At 41.2% G+C, this 15221-nt stretch overlaps 1 protein-coding gene across 7 annotated transcripts in view; it reads right to left on the reverse strand.

Annotated features, from left to right (window-relative positions):
• Window positions 1-14961, reverse strand: part of KIAA0319 (KIAA0319 ortholog) — a 52979-nt gene extending 38018 nt beyond the window's left edge. For 5 of the 7 annotated variants that reach the window (XM_039712170.1, XM_039712168.1, XM_039712167.1 and 2 more), the window contains exons 1-2: window positions 14704-14961; window positions 2738-2902 (exon numbers count right to left, since the gene is read on the reverse strand). In XM_039712170.1, coding sequence (XP_039568104.1) covers window positions 2738-2786 — 49 coding nt within the window. In that variant the 5' untranslated portion in view covers window positions 2787-2902; window positions 14704-14961. Of the gene's footprint in view, window positions 1-2737; window positions 2903-13639; window positions 13705-14703 lie in introns of all 7 variants that reach the window. The other 2 variants (XM_039712166.1, XM_039712165.1) reach the window with 2 other exon arrangements.
• Window positions 14962-15221: the final 260 nt, after the last annotated feature.

The following is a 15221-nucleotide window of genomic DNA, read 5'->3' on the forward strand; positions in this document are numbered from 1 at the left end:
CTGCATCCAGAGATTTTGGAAATCAATCACCCAAAATGCATAAGATGTTGAGTGACAGAGGCATGGTACCCACTCATACCTATTGCTACACTCAGCTCAAGCCTCCTGAGAGGCATGAACATTAGTCAGTGATGTATATCCATATCAATTAGGTTTATGTGGCACATCTTGGTAGTTGGGGGTGGGGGGAAATGGACTGCCCAGATGTCTTTTTGAGAGGACACCAGAAAATGCCTCATGTCAGGACAGAACCTGTTACAAGACTGACTCACAACTGGCCAAGTTTGAGTCAAACAGGGATGGTGGCAGCTCCTTTGTGATAAGGTTTTAGAAAGAGGCAAAAAGTCTGGCACAAGCACAGCAGGCAGGAGAGAGGAGTAAGAAAATGTGAGAGAAGCTATCCTGTATACTCTTGAAGAATTTGAGCCTATGGGAAAGACCCCATACTGGAGTAAGAAAAGGATGTGAGGAAAAAGGAACAACAGAGAGGAACCATTATGAACTAATTGCAACCTTCATTCCCTGACTCTCTGAGCTGCTCATGGAAAGAAGAAAGAATAATTGGGAGTAAAGTTGAATATAGAAAGATGGGAGAAGTGAGGGCAAGGTGTTTTTATAGTAGTTCTTACTTCTTATTATCCTGCTCTGCTTAATCAACAATAAATTAAATAAACTTCACAAAGTCAAGTTTTGTCAGCTCTTGACTGTAACTGGTACATGAATGAGACATGACCTGTCTCAATCTCAGTCCATGAAGTTTTTAATCTTATTTTTCTCTCCTATCTTGCTGAGAAAGGGAATTGATAGAGTACCTTGCTGTGAGCCTGGCAGCCAGCAAAGGTCAACCCACACATTCATTAAAAGCAGTAAAACACTATTAGTCAAAAACTATCATGCACAAAATAAAACTAAATAAACATCACCTAAACAGGACACAGCAGCCCACCTCAATTTCTTTTAATGATCCAGAGCATATTTTTCAATATCCTTCCAACATTATTCATCAGTGAGGCTGTTTCTCTCTTCTCTCAATGATGGAGTATCAAGCCTTTCTTTCCTATATTAAGTCAGTCTTCTCATTATCTTAAAATAAAACAAGTGTTAAGATAACTTGGGTTTTTTTTTTTAAGAAAAGGTAGCACAAGCTCATGTGCAGAAAAAACCTGCAGAATGAACATCTAACAAACTCCTGAGTCTCAGTCAATTCACCTTAAAGCCTGCACTGAAAAGAAGTCCTTTTGACTTAGAAGAGGTAAGCATTTACTGATACATTGTAGCAAACACATCCTGGAAATTAGCAGGAACCTCCCAGTTTAATTTAATATTAATTGTATTAAAAATACTGCAAATTACTGAGATGGAAAGAAATACTATCATTTTTACTAAAATAATATGAGCTATTAGATTATATTATCTTCTAAACACTGTGAAGTGGTAGTTGAGATACAAGTAGAGGTTTGAAATACAGCCAGCATTTTGAGAGCAATGGGCTTGTTCCCAGACAATTCAAGACAGCATAGAAAATTTGCAACTAAAAAGAGACAACTTCCTATATGCATGTGGAAGATGTGTTAATCTGCTAACAATTAACAGTATTATCAAAAGCGTGAAACTGACATTCTCTACAGGCAAATTTCAGTATTTACTGCACGTTACTGTCTTTGCTGAAGCTGCTGTGAGGTTTGGTTTTTTTTTTTCTAAAGATGCTAGCACAGACCCTACAGCAGGTACTCAGTATCTCACAGGAGAGGATTTTTATTTGCAAAAGACACACTTCTTCACTACAGCAAAAAAAAACTCAGCTCCATGTCCCCTTCAAAAAGCTGGGCACTATGAGATCCTCACAGTGATCTTGATGACTACCTCGAACACCACCTACAAGCTCAGACAGTCAATGACTATCCCCCTCAGCTGCAGGCTAATATCCATCCCCTTTCATCCAACTTTTACAACAATTCAGCAGTCAATTTAAGCTTTAGCACATTAAACAAGTCTCTCCCTCATGAAACAGCCCATTCTGTTTACACTACAAGAGTGAGAGTCAGACAGTGGTGTGCTATTTCCTCAATTTCTGCTAATATGGATACTACCAGTACCACCACAGATACAATTCAAAAAATATTTTTAAAGGAAATAAACCCCACTTCTTAATATATTTTTCTTCAGTTACCATATCAAAACTACCTACACCAGATTAAGTCTCTCTCTGACAGAGGCAGTATTAAATATCATTATTCATCTGTCTGCTTATGGAAATAAATTACCTATTCCTAATGCCGAAGCAGAAACATACAGTACTTTCCTGTGTTTTTTGAAAGGATAGATATGTTTGTAGAGAGTATGATGAGGTGAGAGATGTGAACCAGTGCTCTCACACTACTCATATATAAATTGCCTTATGATAATTCACAACAAAAATGTAGCTCACAATGCAAGTAATACATTATTCTTCAATTGCTCTCCTGCAAGTAAAAAAGGGAAAACTCTTTGAACTCTCCCACCACCCACTCTTGCCCCATTCATCTCCCCGAAAACAGCCTGCTGAAACTGGCTTCAAACATCTACTCACCACTGCCTTCCTCCATTGCAACTTATGAAGCTGTAACTTACCAAAGCTGTTTGCACTGAGGAGTCACAAGATTTCCCAGCTTTTGCCTTATTCATATTTATTTCACAACTGTATACACATTCAATTCACTTTTCTGTCTGGATGATTCAAACACAGAAGTATTCCTACCTGTTATTGTCCATAGGAACAGGCAGAGTACACCAGGTCCAAATGCCATGCTGCACCAGGAAGGCAGTGACAACCACTTTTCCAGCCAGTTGTGTGAGAATTATAGGTCTTAATGCTGGGGTTTTTTTCTAATATTGTTTAGTGCCCTGTTGTGGCCATCAAGCACTGAAACAGACAGCACAGGAAAAAATAGGTCAGATGTAAGCATTAATTAGAATGTCACAGTTAAAAACAATAGAGAGGTGACATGCAGGCTTTATCATTGCTTCCTGACTTCTTGATGGATGACATAGTAGATCAGGCATGATGAAGATACAGATCAAATTACCCACCTGGAAATCTCCTTCTCTCTCTGGAATAAATATACAGAAACACCCCAGAAATATTTGCACTCTTGGCCTCCAGTACCTCAAATCCTACAAATACTCTGCAGTTATCAGACCCTGACTTTAAACTAGCAGGATTTAACTGAGGAATCACAGACAGCATTCTCCATGCTAAAATCCATGCAGTGTTAAGTCAGGTTTTGAGGCAGTGCTCAAGCTATTCTTTCCCAGCTATCAAGGCAATGCAAGCAGACACTCCTCTAGAATTTCTAGGGAAACATTCCTTGTCAGGACACTAAATTCTCCAAGTAAGGTACCCTGAGCAACAAATAGATTTAAGGAATGAGTAGTTCAAAGCAACATTACTCATGCAAGACTCATGCAATGAAAAAACCAGTTTAGCCAAACTCCCCCCATATAAAGGATCCCAAATGGATACTTGACCAAGCAACACTTCTGTAAATGAAAACACAGGTAGTGTTTTTTTCAGTGAACAGCCCTTCTCAAGGCAGAGTATCACACATTCATCACATGACTTTCATATTTCAGCTGCCTATATCTACATATGATAGAAATGCTGCTTAAGTGGCTGCTCTTGGCAGGTTCCTTGCCACACATAATTTTATATGATGAAAAACTGCCTAGGTTTTTTCCCTTGCCAAAGGAAAAGTAAGTTACTTAGACAAGCCAGGGCTGACTGAGCTAGAGTAGAAACCCTAGCAGCTCAGCAGTTGGACTTTTGCTCTCCAAAAACGGATCCTTTATAGGCGGCATGTCTAAGTTACATGGACAACTGGACCCTGATCTGCAACTTGCACTTCTGTGACTGACCACAGCTTTTCCAAAGCAAGACATGTATTTGTCTCAAGACTAAAGGGACTAGATGCTTGTTTTAGATGCTAGGAGTTCTATCAACTGATGGAATCAACTGATAGAATAAATATTTTCCCCAGTTAGTTCATTAAAGAGTGTGGCTGCCTCCCTGAGGAAGCCAGACCAGCATGAGCCAAGTGAACAGGTGGCTTAACCTGATTCAGAGTATAAACAACTAACAAAAAATTTAGAAGACAGCAATGGGCCTGAGCTAGCTTCAACCCACATGTTCCATTCCAGTGACAGAGGATGCCCAGTGTTGTGATGCTGGCATTATAGAAACCAGTGATGGGAATCATATTGGTATTCAGAGAGAACTGTATATTGCCACAGCTACATTTTGCCTACCATAATGGATATTTGCATGGTGATTTCAGCATACTTTGTATTGCTTCACTAAAACAGAAATCCTGTGTCACAGTATCTCCAAATAATTAAATCTGATATTAGACTTTGCATGCTCCATACATGAAATATCTAAATGAGCTGGGGCAAAGAATACTGGACTCTGACCATTTCTCCTCAAGCCTGTAGTACAAGCACCAACTTTGCTCAAAACGCAAACAAAATGACTACAGAACGTAACTAGAGCAAGGACTGCCCCAAGTACAAAAAGATAAGGCTTTGGGAAAGCTCCCTGTAAAACTAGGAGAGACTATTACTAACTTTCCAAAAACCTGATACTTCTGTGACCTTTGTTCTATCCAACATAAAACAAAATCTCCTTCCTAAGACAGCTGCCTTAGTAAAGAGTAAGCTGGTCTCCCAATCTATTCCTATGCTGCACAATTAGAAAAATTATCTTTGATCACAAAAAAACCCCAAAACAAAACCAAACAAAAAACCCACATAAAATCCAGAAAAAAAAATCAAAGAAACACACAACATTATGTCTTGCTTCTAAGATGATGCTATTAAAATATTTGTAGTCAGATGTTCTCTCAGGAAAAATTCCTGCCAGAGGAGCTTTGCTCCTCTGTAGCAAATTTAGTAAGGTTTGGCCTGAGAAAGAGCAAAATATTGTCTGGATGCTTTCAGGTACTGCAAAATTTTCATTAACAGGGACATTTTTTTGCTGTCTTGCATTACCTAATTGGACTTCTATTCTTCCATCAACTATAACCTTATTCATACACTGTAATATATTCCATATACTATAGTCTTAGTTTTGGAGCGGATAAAAAGACCAAAAGTTCTTATTTTCTTTAAGCCAAGTCATTCTAAATGCTCCACTTGTGCAGCCACTAAAATAGCCACTGAGCAGGGTCAGGGTACAGGATCATTGACAACTGAAGAGAATTGAGCACTTTTGCACACGAGGGAAAGTGTCAGTCCTGAAGGTGCCACAACATGGAGCCTTGTCTTTTGATTTCACTGTAAAGGTGAAGCGAACAGAATTGTTTCATTTCACACTGAAATGAACTATGGAGATTAACACAACCCATCCACAGAATGGCTGAGGTTAGAAGGGACTTCTGTAAGTCACCTCATCTACCTCTCAGCTCAAGTGGGGCAGCCTGGAGCTGGCTCCCAAGGACCATGTCCAGACAGATCCAGTATCTCCAAGGATGTCCACAAACATCCTGGACAATCTGCCAGTATATGGTCTCCCTCACCATGAGAAAGACTATTTATCCGGATCTCATTACACAGACAGGGATCTCCAGCTGAAAAGAGATGGCTTCTTAAACCTTTCCTTAAGCAGAATCCAGCAGCATACACTTGCCCATGTACATTTATTCGAACACATTATCCAAAGTGATTATTTTTATTTGGTGCTTTATTTCAGACATTCAAACTAAACCAGAAAGATGTACAGAGCATACAGCTTTTACAGGCTTCATCTTTCAATGGTTTTTGAAACATTCCTGTGGATTCTGAGGGAAAAACAGAATAGTAGAAGTATGCTACATCCCTATTAAATGTTCCCATCTTATTAACACAAACCCCAAGTACTTCATCCTTGAGGGATAGAAGAGATTATTATGGTAAGATCACAATTTCACATACAGCCTTTTTATTGTTTCTATGGAAATCCTTCTAGACTTGGAAAAGCTGTTAGCCACAAAAAAAAAATCACGATTTGCAGAAGAACTTACTGCTGCAGATAAAGGTTTCTGAGATATTGTGCAGTTGTTGTAACCTTCACCCAATCCCAGAAACAGCTAAATGGACCAGATGCCTAAGAGAGACTTTTAGTTCTTTAGCCTAAGGAAAAATGTATCAGGCTTGGTATCAGAACATTGCGAGGTTAAAAATTAACCACAACCAGAGGAGGAAAAACATTTTATTTATTTTATAGGCCTTTTCCTCTGCAAGGCCAACTTTACAATCTCACTGTCACTAAAAAGAGGCAAGTAGCAGCTTCTTTTTACCATAGAACAGTTCCCTGAGGAGTCCACATGATAACTCTTAGCAGCACTAAGAAAAACATTTAGAGATGGTGAAAATGATCCAGACTTTTTCAATGTTACTTCAGAAACAAAAGGTCCTGAAGCAAACGGTCATGGATTTGTTTGTTTGTTTTGGGGTTTTGTTTGTTTGTATTTTTTTGGTTTGGTTTATGATGTTGTTTGCTTATAATTTTTTTTAAGTTTTGGGGTTTTGGGGGTTTTTTTTGGGATTGTTTTGGTTTTTTGGTTTTGGTTTTGTTTTTGGTTGTTTTTTTTTTAATTTAAATTAAGAAAACACAACTTAACAAAGCAGCAAAATCCTAGACTTTGGACCACATGCACAATCTTCATTGCATCCTGATGGGACACACCATGTGAGGATACAGTGAATGCACAAAAGCAGCACTGTGTCCTCCCATGCTCCTTTGTGGCTCCACATCTATTGATGTTTAATTTCCACATAATAAAAGAGCTCGCATTCACTGCAACACTAGCTTGTGCTTCCTGATATTAGGATCAAGCTCAGACACAAAGCACACCCAGTCACAATTCAGTGCACAGCTTCTGACCCACAGATGAGAACAAAGCTACCAGACACTGTGTGCCTTCTTAAACTGTTAAAACAGTAAACAGTGCTGCAGTGTGTGCATGCAATGCTTCTTTTATCTTCCCCATGATACTTTTCTGTTCTACACAAGTGCAAGTTTCATCACACAAACACAAGACACATTAAAATTTAAGGTGGCCAGCCCTGAGATCCCAGCAGTTAAAAATAACTAAGGCCACGAGATTAATTTGCTAGCTGAATCTCTATCCTTCACATACAACACAAAGCCTGTTATTTTTATAACAACAAAGCAGACAGCATTGCTGGTAATTACTTTGGCATTTCTTGGCTCTTAAAAGTTCAAGTCTGACTTGTACTCTTAGCTAGAAGAGGGATGGCAGCCTTGAGCAGCAGGTATGGTCAAAACAGGTCTATAATATACATATATTGCCTTACTCTGAAAATTATCGTTTTCTGTTCCAGCTGGCAGCTTTTGGCAGTGCTCTAGCCAACAGGATAAAGGGAAAGTCTCAACTAATTCCTCTATACAAACATTTCGACTTCATGACCTTTTAAACATAGCAAGTTGTTGATCAGGACCACAACATCTTTTCATAGATAACACATGAACTACAACAAATTTCCAAGGAAGGGAATTACCTTCATATTCCTCTTCTCCTCCACACCAAATATCACTCTGCATTTTGGTTCACCTTAACTTTAATGCAGACTCAAGTAATTTTCTCCCATAGAGAGAGAAAGGGGTCAGCCAAGCAGAACTATATTGCCACTTCCTACACATAATTAGGCCAGAGCCATTAGCAGTAAGAATGCATACAGACTGAATTACCTGTGTCTGGGAATACATTTAAATCCTCCAGCTGTGAAACTGCAAATAGAGCATAAGGTAGTATGCTGGTGCTCCACAGAAGGTGCAGCAGAATCCCTGCATGCCAACAAAATCAGAGATCGGGACAAATGGTGTCATGAAGGCAGTCAGAGAGCACTGTCTGGCAGCAGAAACCTCCAGGAGAATGAGGGCCCTGAACACTGGGCCCAGCCACACTGGCATCAGTGAGAAAGGCAGGTAGGAGGTCCTTGCCTACTTGCCCTTCTGGTCACTAGCACAGCTAGGGAACATGCCAAAAGAAATACTGAAATGGCAGCTGAAACTCAACCCACAGTAAAGCAAATCCTTATTTTTGAACTGACAGCATTTCCTTTATAAAGCAGGCTGGCTGAGTAAATGAAATATAACCACATCTAATGAAAGTGTCTAAACACATAAACACATATATTTGTCAGCATTTCTTTAAATGTAGTATAAAACAATCCTCCAGGAAATCCAGCTCTCATGAAGAATTCAAATTGGTTATTTTATCAGTTATGGTACCTGCATTGGTACCTGAGACAGTTACTTAATAGCTGAGCATTAACATTGCATAAATACTACAGAAGGAAAATTAAACTTCATGCCAGTAGCATTTGTCTCTAGTAACAGAGAAAAACTCAGGACACGTGCAGCCACTAGGACTTCTAACAATAACATGTGTTGTCTGAACATACATCATCAAAACTGCCACAAGTTAGGCATCTAAATAATTTTCAAGCCCTTCAGCAGATGTGGAAGATAGTGCAGAGTCACCAATGCTTATGACCTGTGCAAAGTCACCTCCCTCTCACACAATTTGCTAACAATAGGTACCCATACTTGAGAACAGAACTATGACTTCTGATGGAATGCTATTGCAGCTGCAAGATATAGACTTAATTGCAAATGTCTCTCTGCTTTTTATTAAGAGGGTCTTCTGCAGGTCTTTGTCAAGGCTGACATTAGATTGGTATTACATCTCAGCTCTGTATCAATTTCCTCAGTCAGGTCTAGGGCACAAACAGCAAGGTAATGGTGATAAACAACAAACTGAATAGCTGAATATGTTCTGCCATGTTAAGGAGGATTGAATACATGCTCAACTAGCTCCACTGGTAACCACAGCTCTGTCAACTGCTAAGTGACAGAGCTGTGGTTACCAGTGGAGCTAGTTGAGCACCAAACAGCCAGATAAAGAGAAAAGAGCAGTGCTGGACAGAAAGAGCAATTTTATTCTACAGGATTTCAGCAGCCTTCATTACAACTGTGGTGGAGAGTGCAAACAATTGTGGAAATCCTAAAGCTGAGAGACTTAGCAGGGATATATGGGGTGAAGAGCTATTGACAAGGAAGGAAAGATTTTGAATCCACCAATGAATGGTGGAACTACTCTGCTAAGGTATAAAAGCACTGTAATTAGTGTCAGGATTGACATGTTTCACGTTTGTTACTACTTAATTTTCAATACAGACATTTGCATAGCCCTGAGGTCAGACAGCCCAGCAAGGAGGGAAGGCTAATCAAAAACTAACCTTTAGGAAAATTAATAGCACAGAGTGAGATCAGTAGACACCTGAGAGCCCTTCTCTCCCCACAACAGGCCAGACACATCAAAATACCTCTCTTCAGAAGGCAGTCAAACTGTTGGACAGCTCCTCTAAACCATTATACTCAGTTTCCATTTGATTTCCACTTTCACAAAGACATAAAGGAGAGAGAGAACTGATAAGTGAGGCAATCTTCAAATACGTTCTCCACAATGAAAATTAAGTGAGACCCATAAAGGGAGAGCTTAAAGGAACAAGATGATATCTTGTGCCTTTCACAGCAGAGGCAAGACAAAGCAACCTTGCATAATCCTCTGGATTTTCATCTAGCCTGTCATTAGCCTTCCATGAAGAGTAGTTCATAATCAATCTATCCATCCTCTACCCATCCATCTGTCCATCTATCTGTCCATCTTTTAGTATTTAAATAATTTTTTTCCCAATAGGAAAACAGGTGACAGAAGAAAACTATCCAGTGGGTGTACATAACATCAGTTTTGAGCTTTGGATGTAAAAAGCAAAACAAGATTTAGCAAACTGCCTGAAAAAAAGACACATACAACTACAGAGAAGGTGGTAAAAATCTTCTTCAGTTTGTAGAATCCAAATTTGCTATTCCCCAACTGCTGACTGAAGGCCTGTGTGACAAAGTTGTGTGGTCTCAGTCGACTGCCTGGTTCCTTCAAGTGCCATTCTGGCAGAAAGCAATTACACACAGCAGGCTGCACTGCACAGCAGGCTCCAGCTAGGTTCTGAGGCATCCCTGTGCAACTCAGGGACAATTTGCAAGTGCAGGTTGATGCTTCTGGAGAAACTTGAGGAAATTAAAAGGACAGGTGGAAGAAAGATTCTCACATGGATAGTTTAATCTGGATCGTATAATTGCGAAGAACACAAGAATGTATTTTGCACTTGCTCAAGGTCAAAAATGACTATACTAAAAGTAAAAAAAAAGGTTTGCTATAGCACTGAGCTGCAACTAAGAGCAATTTTTTTCCACTTATATTCTACATCCTCAAATTAAAAGGAAAATGTAATTGATCCAAAACACCATTATTGGATTGCAGTTCTTAGGATTTTGACAAATTTTCTTAAAGTGCCATTTCCTGAACTACAGTAATTATTGAAAAAGTCTCAATCTTCAAATATCTCTCTACTGAAGAGAAAAATCACACAATTTAAACACACAAGATTCATAGTTTTCATAGATGGTCAAGACTTTAAATATTGCCCTTTTTCTTAAGAAAAACTTCATGGGACAAAATCCTGACCAACCAATTTAAGTCAGTACTAGGATTTAGAAGATCTCTTTTTTGACAACTTGAACTGTTGCAATTGTTAATACTGCTACTTAGTATCTAATATTAAAAAAAAATAAAAATTACTCTTCTTGTAATATGATCTCTAGCCAAAAATCAAAGCTAGTATTTGCAGACTGGAGACCAAATTTTCAAACATACTGTGCAGGAACCCCAGACACTGGTCTCAGAAGTGCTGAATACAGAGATGATCACACTTCAAAGGGAGTGGCAGACATTTTCTATCTTTGAAATGTAGAGGCCAGCTGTCACATAAAACATGAGGTTGTCTCAAAAAAACCCAAGTCTGTAACCTCAGACAAAGCAACACTAGCTACAGAAGGAGTTGCAAATGTCTATGTTATTGTCCAGTGCAATTTGCTGCACTTCAACTAACATCTACATTTCACTTTAACACTCTAGCACTGATAGCACTCACAAGGCAAACACTGTGGAGAAAGACAATGCAAAACTACACTAAAATTTAAGTTTTACTGTAGAATTTCTCTGAACCCACTTCCCTTACACAAGATGCAAGCTTTCTGATTTATGGCCTTCAGGTGAGAAATACTACCTTCATTAACAAACAAAGCACCATACAGAAGGAATAACAGTCTGACACTTGAAGTCAAATGAATACACTAGGATGTTAGGTAATGTTTTTTATATCATGGTGTAGTGCGATAAAGCCAGACTTAGAGGTGCATCTAATTTATGAAAGCTTTCAAAGCTCTTCACAGATTGATTGGCAGAGACTGGATCAAGAAATATAAGTATTAATGCCAACGAAGTTAATTGACCATTTCTGAGATTAGAGTATTGAACACTCAGTGACTGCCTGAGATACAATAACACACACTGCAGGAAATAAAGCTTGCATAAGGGGTATGGATACAACAGCAGATAGCCAGAAAAGCCCAAATCTTCCAGATGAAGTACACAAACATTCTCTACATTTGCCTTGCTGTTTTATCGCCTTCAAGAAAAGAACTTCAGAGCAGCTGGATGCTGCAAATCCATTTCTAGACATGGGGAAATCTTTTGACCCACATGACAACGGCAAATTTTCATGCCCGTTGTTAGTCTGCTGTCCAGTATAGAAAAATCTTGCCTGAAAGATTTTTTTTCACTTATCTACCCTTTAAGCCATTCATTGATTTCAACCAGAGAAAAACCGATTACCAGAAGGTAATTAAGTTCTCATGACTTTTGTAAAATTAGCTAGGCCAGAGAAGGCAAAAACTGCAATTTGAACATCTTTGGGCTCAAACCTCATACAATGTGCCATCCAGTTTCTGTAACTGAAAATGGCAGCCCATGTGTCGTGAAATCAGTCCAGTCTGTGGAAAGAGGAAGCTACACGGCAAAAAATGCAGAAGTACAGCGAAAGACAATGAAAAAAATCAGTTTTTGACCTCAAGACACAACCTTACAGACATTTTAATTAACTGCTGTTCAGGAAATCACTTGCTTGTAATAAACAGCTAAAGCACATGTGTACACACAGACTACCCTAAGATGCAAACTTCTGGAGCCCAGTCTCAGGTAACTGCGTACATTTTACTTCTCCAAACTCCATCTGTATTTTAGTGGGGGAACTCCTTGCAACATGCAAAACAATTAACAAACTGTACAGAGGACAGATTTAGCAAAGAAAATGCATCAGGATAGGAAACAACCTCTGAACTGCCTCTTCATCAAGGTTAACTAGCCTGAAAACTGGCGTTAGCCTAACAACATCCATATTATCACCAACTGGACTGACTCAATTCTGCTCAGTACAAAGTCACATCATCCTGAAAAATACTCAGTGGTCATACCCTGGCATTACTCAGGAAGAGATTAGATGCTTAAATGGAAAAGCAACTATATCTGCTGTTAAATTAGATTATAAATTTGTACAGAAAGATACCTTATGGCTGAAATTGAAAGCTAACTGCCTGACAGTAGGAAGGATTACTCCCTATGGGTACAATATCCATTACAATGGTTTTTGCCTTCTCCACTGTCCTGAAATTGAAGACTGCTGGATATGAAGCACTTGTTCACAGTTCTACCTTTAATCACTGGTTTTCCATTAAGGATGTATGTTTAGTACCTAGCATACTAACATATCAAGACTAGCATACATAAACCTTTCCCACACGCTTCCTTAAAGGAAAGATTTGTATGCAAAGTCCATACCACTGGTATGTGTGGTAGCCCACAGAAAGCCTTCTCCAATACTACAGAAGGTACAGCTGGAAAGGGTCAGAAAGACTCCACATGAAGCAGATATCATGTCTTTGCACATGGGTAGGAGAGAGTATAAACTGGTTTTAAAGCATTTCTGATGGAGATTTCAGCAGCAGGTTCAGAAACCTGCCCACGGTAACTCCTCCATCTCCATGTCACTGAAATTAGCAGCCTGCTCAGACAGCATCCAAAACCTAAGTGGTGAAAGGTCAACTTTACGCAAAGCAGAAACAAACTACAGCATGGCCAGGTCACCAAAACTTCATCACTTCATGCTGTTTGTTAAAATCGACAGAATTACAGCTCACTGATACACAGCTAGTGGAGATGAAGCAGATTAATAGTTGCATATGTTCTCTGTGGAACCTGAAGTTTTCAGCAGTGTTACAGAAGCACTCCTCCAGCCCTCCACCACAGTATTCCTCAAAGGAAATGGTGGGGAGAAGACTAAACTGGGCAAGCAATCCCTGTGCACAGCATCCTTGACAGACCACCATGACAATGACTCCACTTATCTCAAATAATGTAAAATCCAGGCTATACTGCATTCTCCACTGTCTTGTCCTTAGGGAAAAGCATCAGCCCAAGAAGCTTGTACACACCACTCTCACCTTACCTGCATCACTGAGACCCACAACATGCTGAGCAGCTCACCTCCCATCATCTAAGCTACTAAAATGAGTATAGACAGTATCACCTATTAACTCTGTATTATGCCAGGTTTTTAGAGATTCAAATTTCGCTCAATGCAATGTCTAACTGTGAAACATCAACTGCAACAGTCAAATCTTGTAAAACACAAGGATACTTACATGATACTTACAAGATACATGAAACAAACAGCTCTCAAATTGTGTGGCTGAGGATCAGTCTCCAACTACAAGATATTGCAAAGGCAAAAACAGATAGTGAACCTACCCCACAGAATTTAATATATCAACTACACTATCTTGTCATGCAGTCAGTGTGAGGAACATGACAGTGTTCCTTCAGTATAAACAGATAAGGGAGGAACAGAGGGCAAAACAGTTTGCATTTCATTTTGTTCCCTCAACTATCTGACTATTCTGCAATAGGTGGCTGAAGGGGGTCAGAAGAAGGATGGAAATGTTTCTGTATAGCAACCATAATGCAGATAACACCCAAAACTGCAGTGATACAAAAATCACTCATGGCATTTTCTCCTGTTTAAGCTCTGCTCTACTGCTCAGAATGCAATCTAACAAAGCATTTCACATACTACACATTAGCACCATTCTCAGCAGGCACATAAATACATGTCTGGGCTGTAACAAAACCACACTTTGACAGAACACTGGAGGGCAGCTTGGCGAGAGTAATATTCTTACATTCCTTGGATATATAAATATTAATACATACACACATACAGAGAACATAAAGCTATGATTTCTGATCTCGAATTGAACATAGCTAAATGCACATGAACACCTCGGAAACAGTCTATCAAAATTGATCCTTCATACATAAATACCTATTTTTCTACACGTACATAAATAAATACATCTATCGGCCAACACGCACACACAGTTTCCCCAAAGCAGCCCACTGTTGTGTCTCCCCACGGCCTAACAGGTCGCACAGGACACACACTTTGCTTCAGGCAGACGGGGGAATCAAGGAGTGAAGAACTCCCTGGAAGACCGGGTGGCTCATTGCTACCGCTGTCCCGCAGCCTTCCATCCCGGTGTTCCCATCCCCTTCCCCCGGAGCCCGGGCTGCGCCCCGCCGGGAGCCGAGGGCGGCTGCCCAGCGCCCGGCTCGGGGAGCGCCTCATCCCGAGCACCGGCTCCGTTTTCCGCCCCTTCCCCACCCTCGCCCAGGCCGCGGCGGCGATCCCATCTCGTGGCGACCCTACCTAGCGCAGGGCAGGAGCCGGCGCAGCCCCGCCGCCCCTCCTCGCTCCCTTCCGCGGGTGCTGGGAGCCGGGGCGGGCTGGGCTGGGCAGGGCGGGAGGTGCCGCCACCTCCTCCTCGCCGCTGCTGACTCAGGAGCAGGCGCCGTCCCTCCACGCCGCTGCCGAGGGGCGGCCGCCGCGTTCCGCGCAGGATCGCTGCCCACAGAGCCCGCCGGGCACGCACCGCCCGCCGCCGCGGGAGCGGGCCGCACCTGAGGGCAGCCGCGGCCGCCCTGGGCACGGCAGGGGAGGGTGGGAGGCGGCCCCAGGGCGGGGAGGTGGGGTCGGTCCAGCTCCATCCCAAGAGGGAGTGTGTGTGGGGGGTTCCTGCTGGCAGCAAGGCGAGGAGGTGCCCTGTCTCCATCTTGAGGAGGGGGCGAGCGGGAGGCGCAGCCCCCTCGGCACGGGGTCCCGCTCCCGCTGCTGTCCTCCCGGCCCGGCGGGACCGTGGTGCCACCTTCCACGGTATTGCACCGACA

The sequence above is a fragment of the Passer montanus genome, unplaced genomic scaffold (assembly GCF_014805655.1).
Source record: "Passer montanus isolate IOZ18808 unplaced genomic scaffold, ASM1480565v1 scaffold26, whole genome shotgun sequence".
In the NCBI taxonomy this organism is placed as follows: domain Eukaryota; kingdom Metazoa; phylum Chordata; class Aves; order Passeriformes; family Passeridae; genus Passer; species Passer montanus.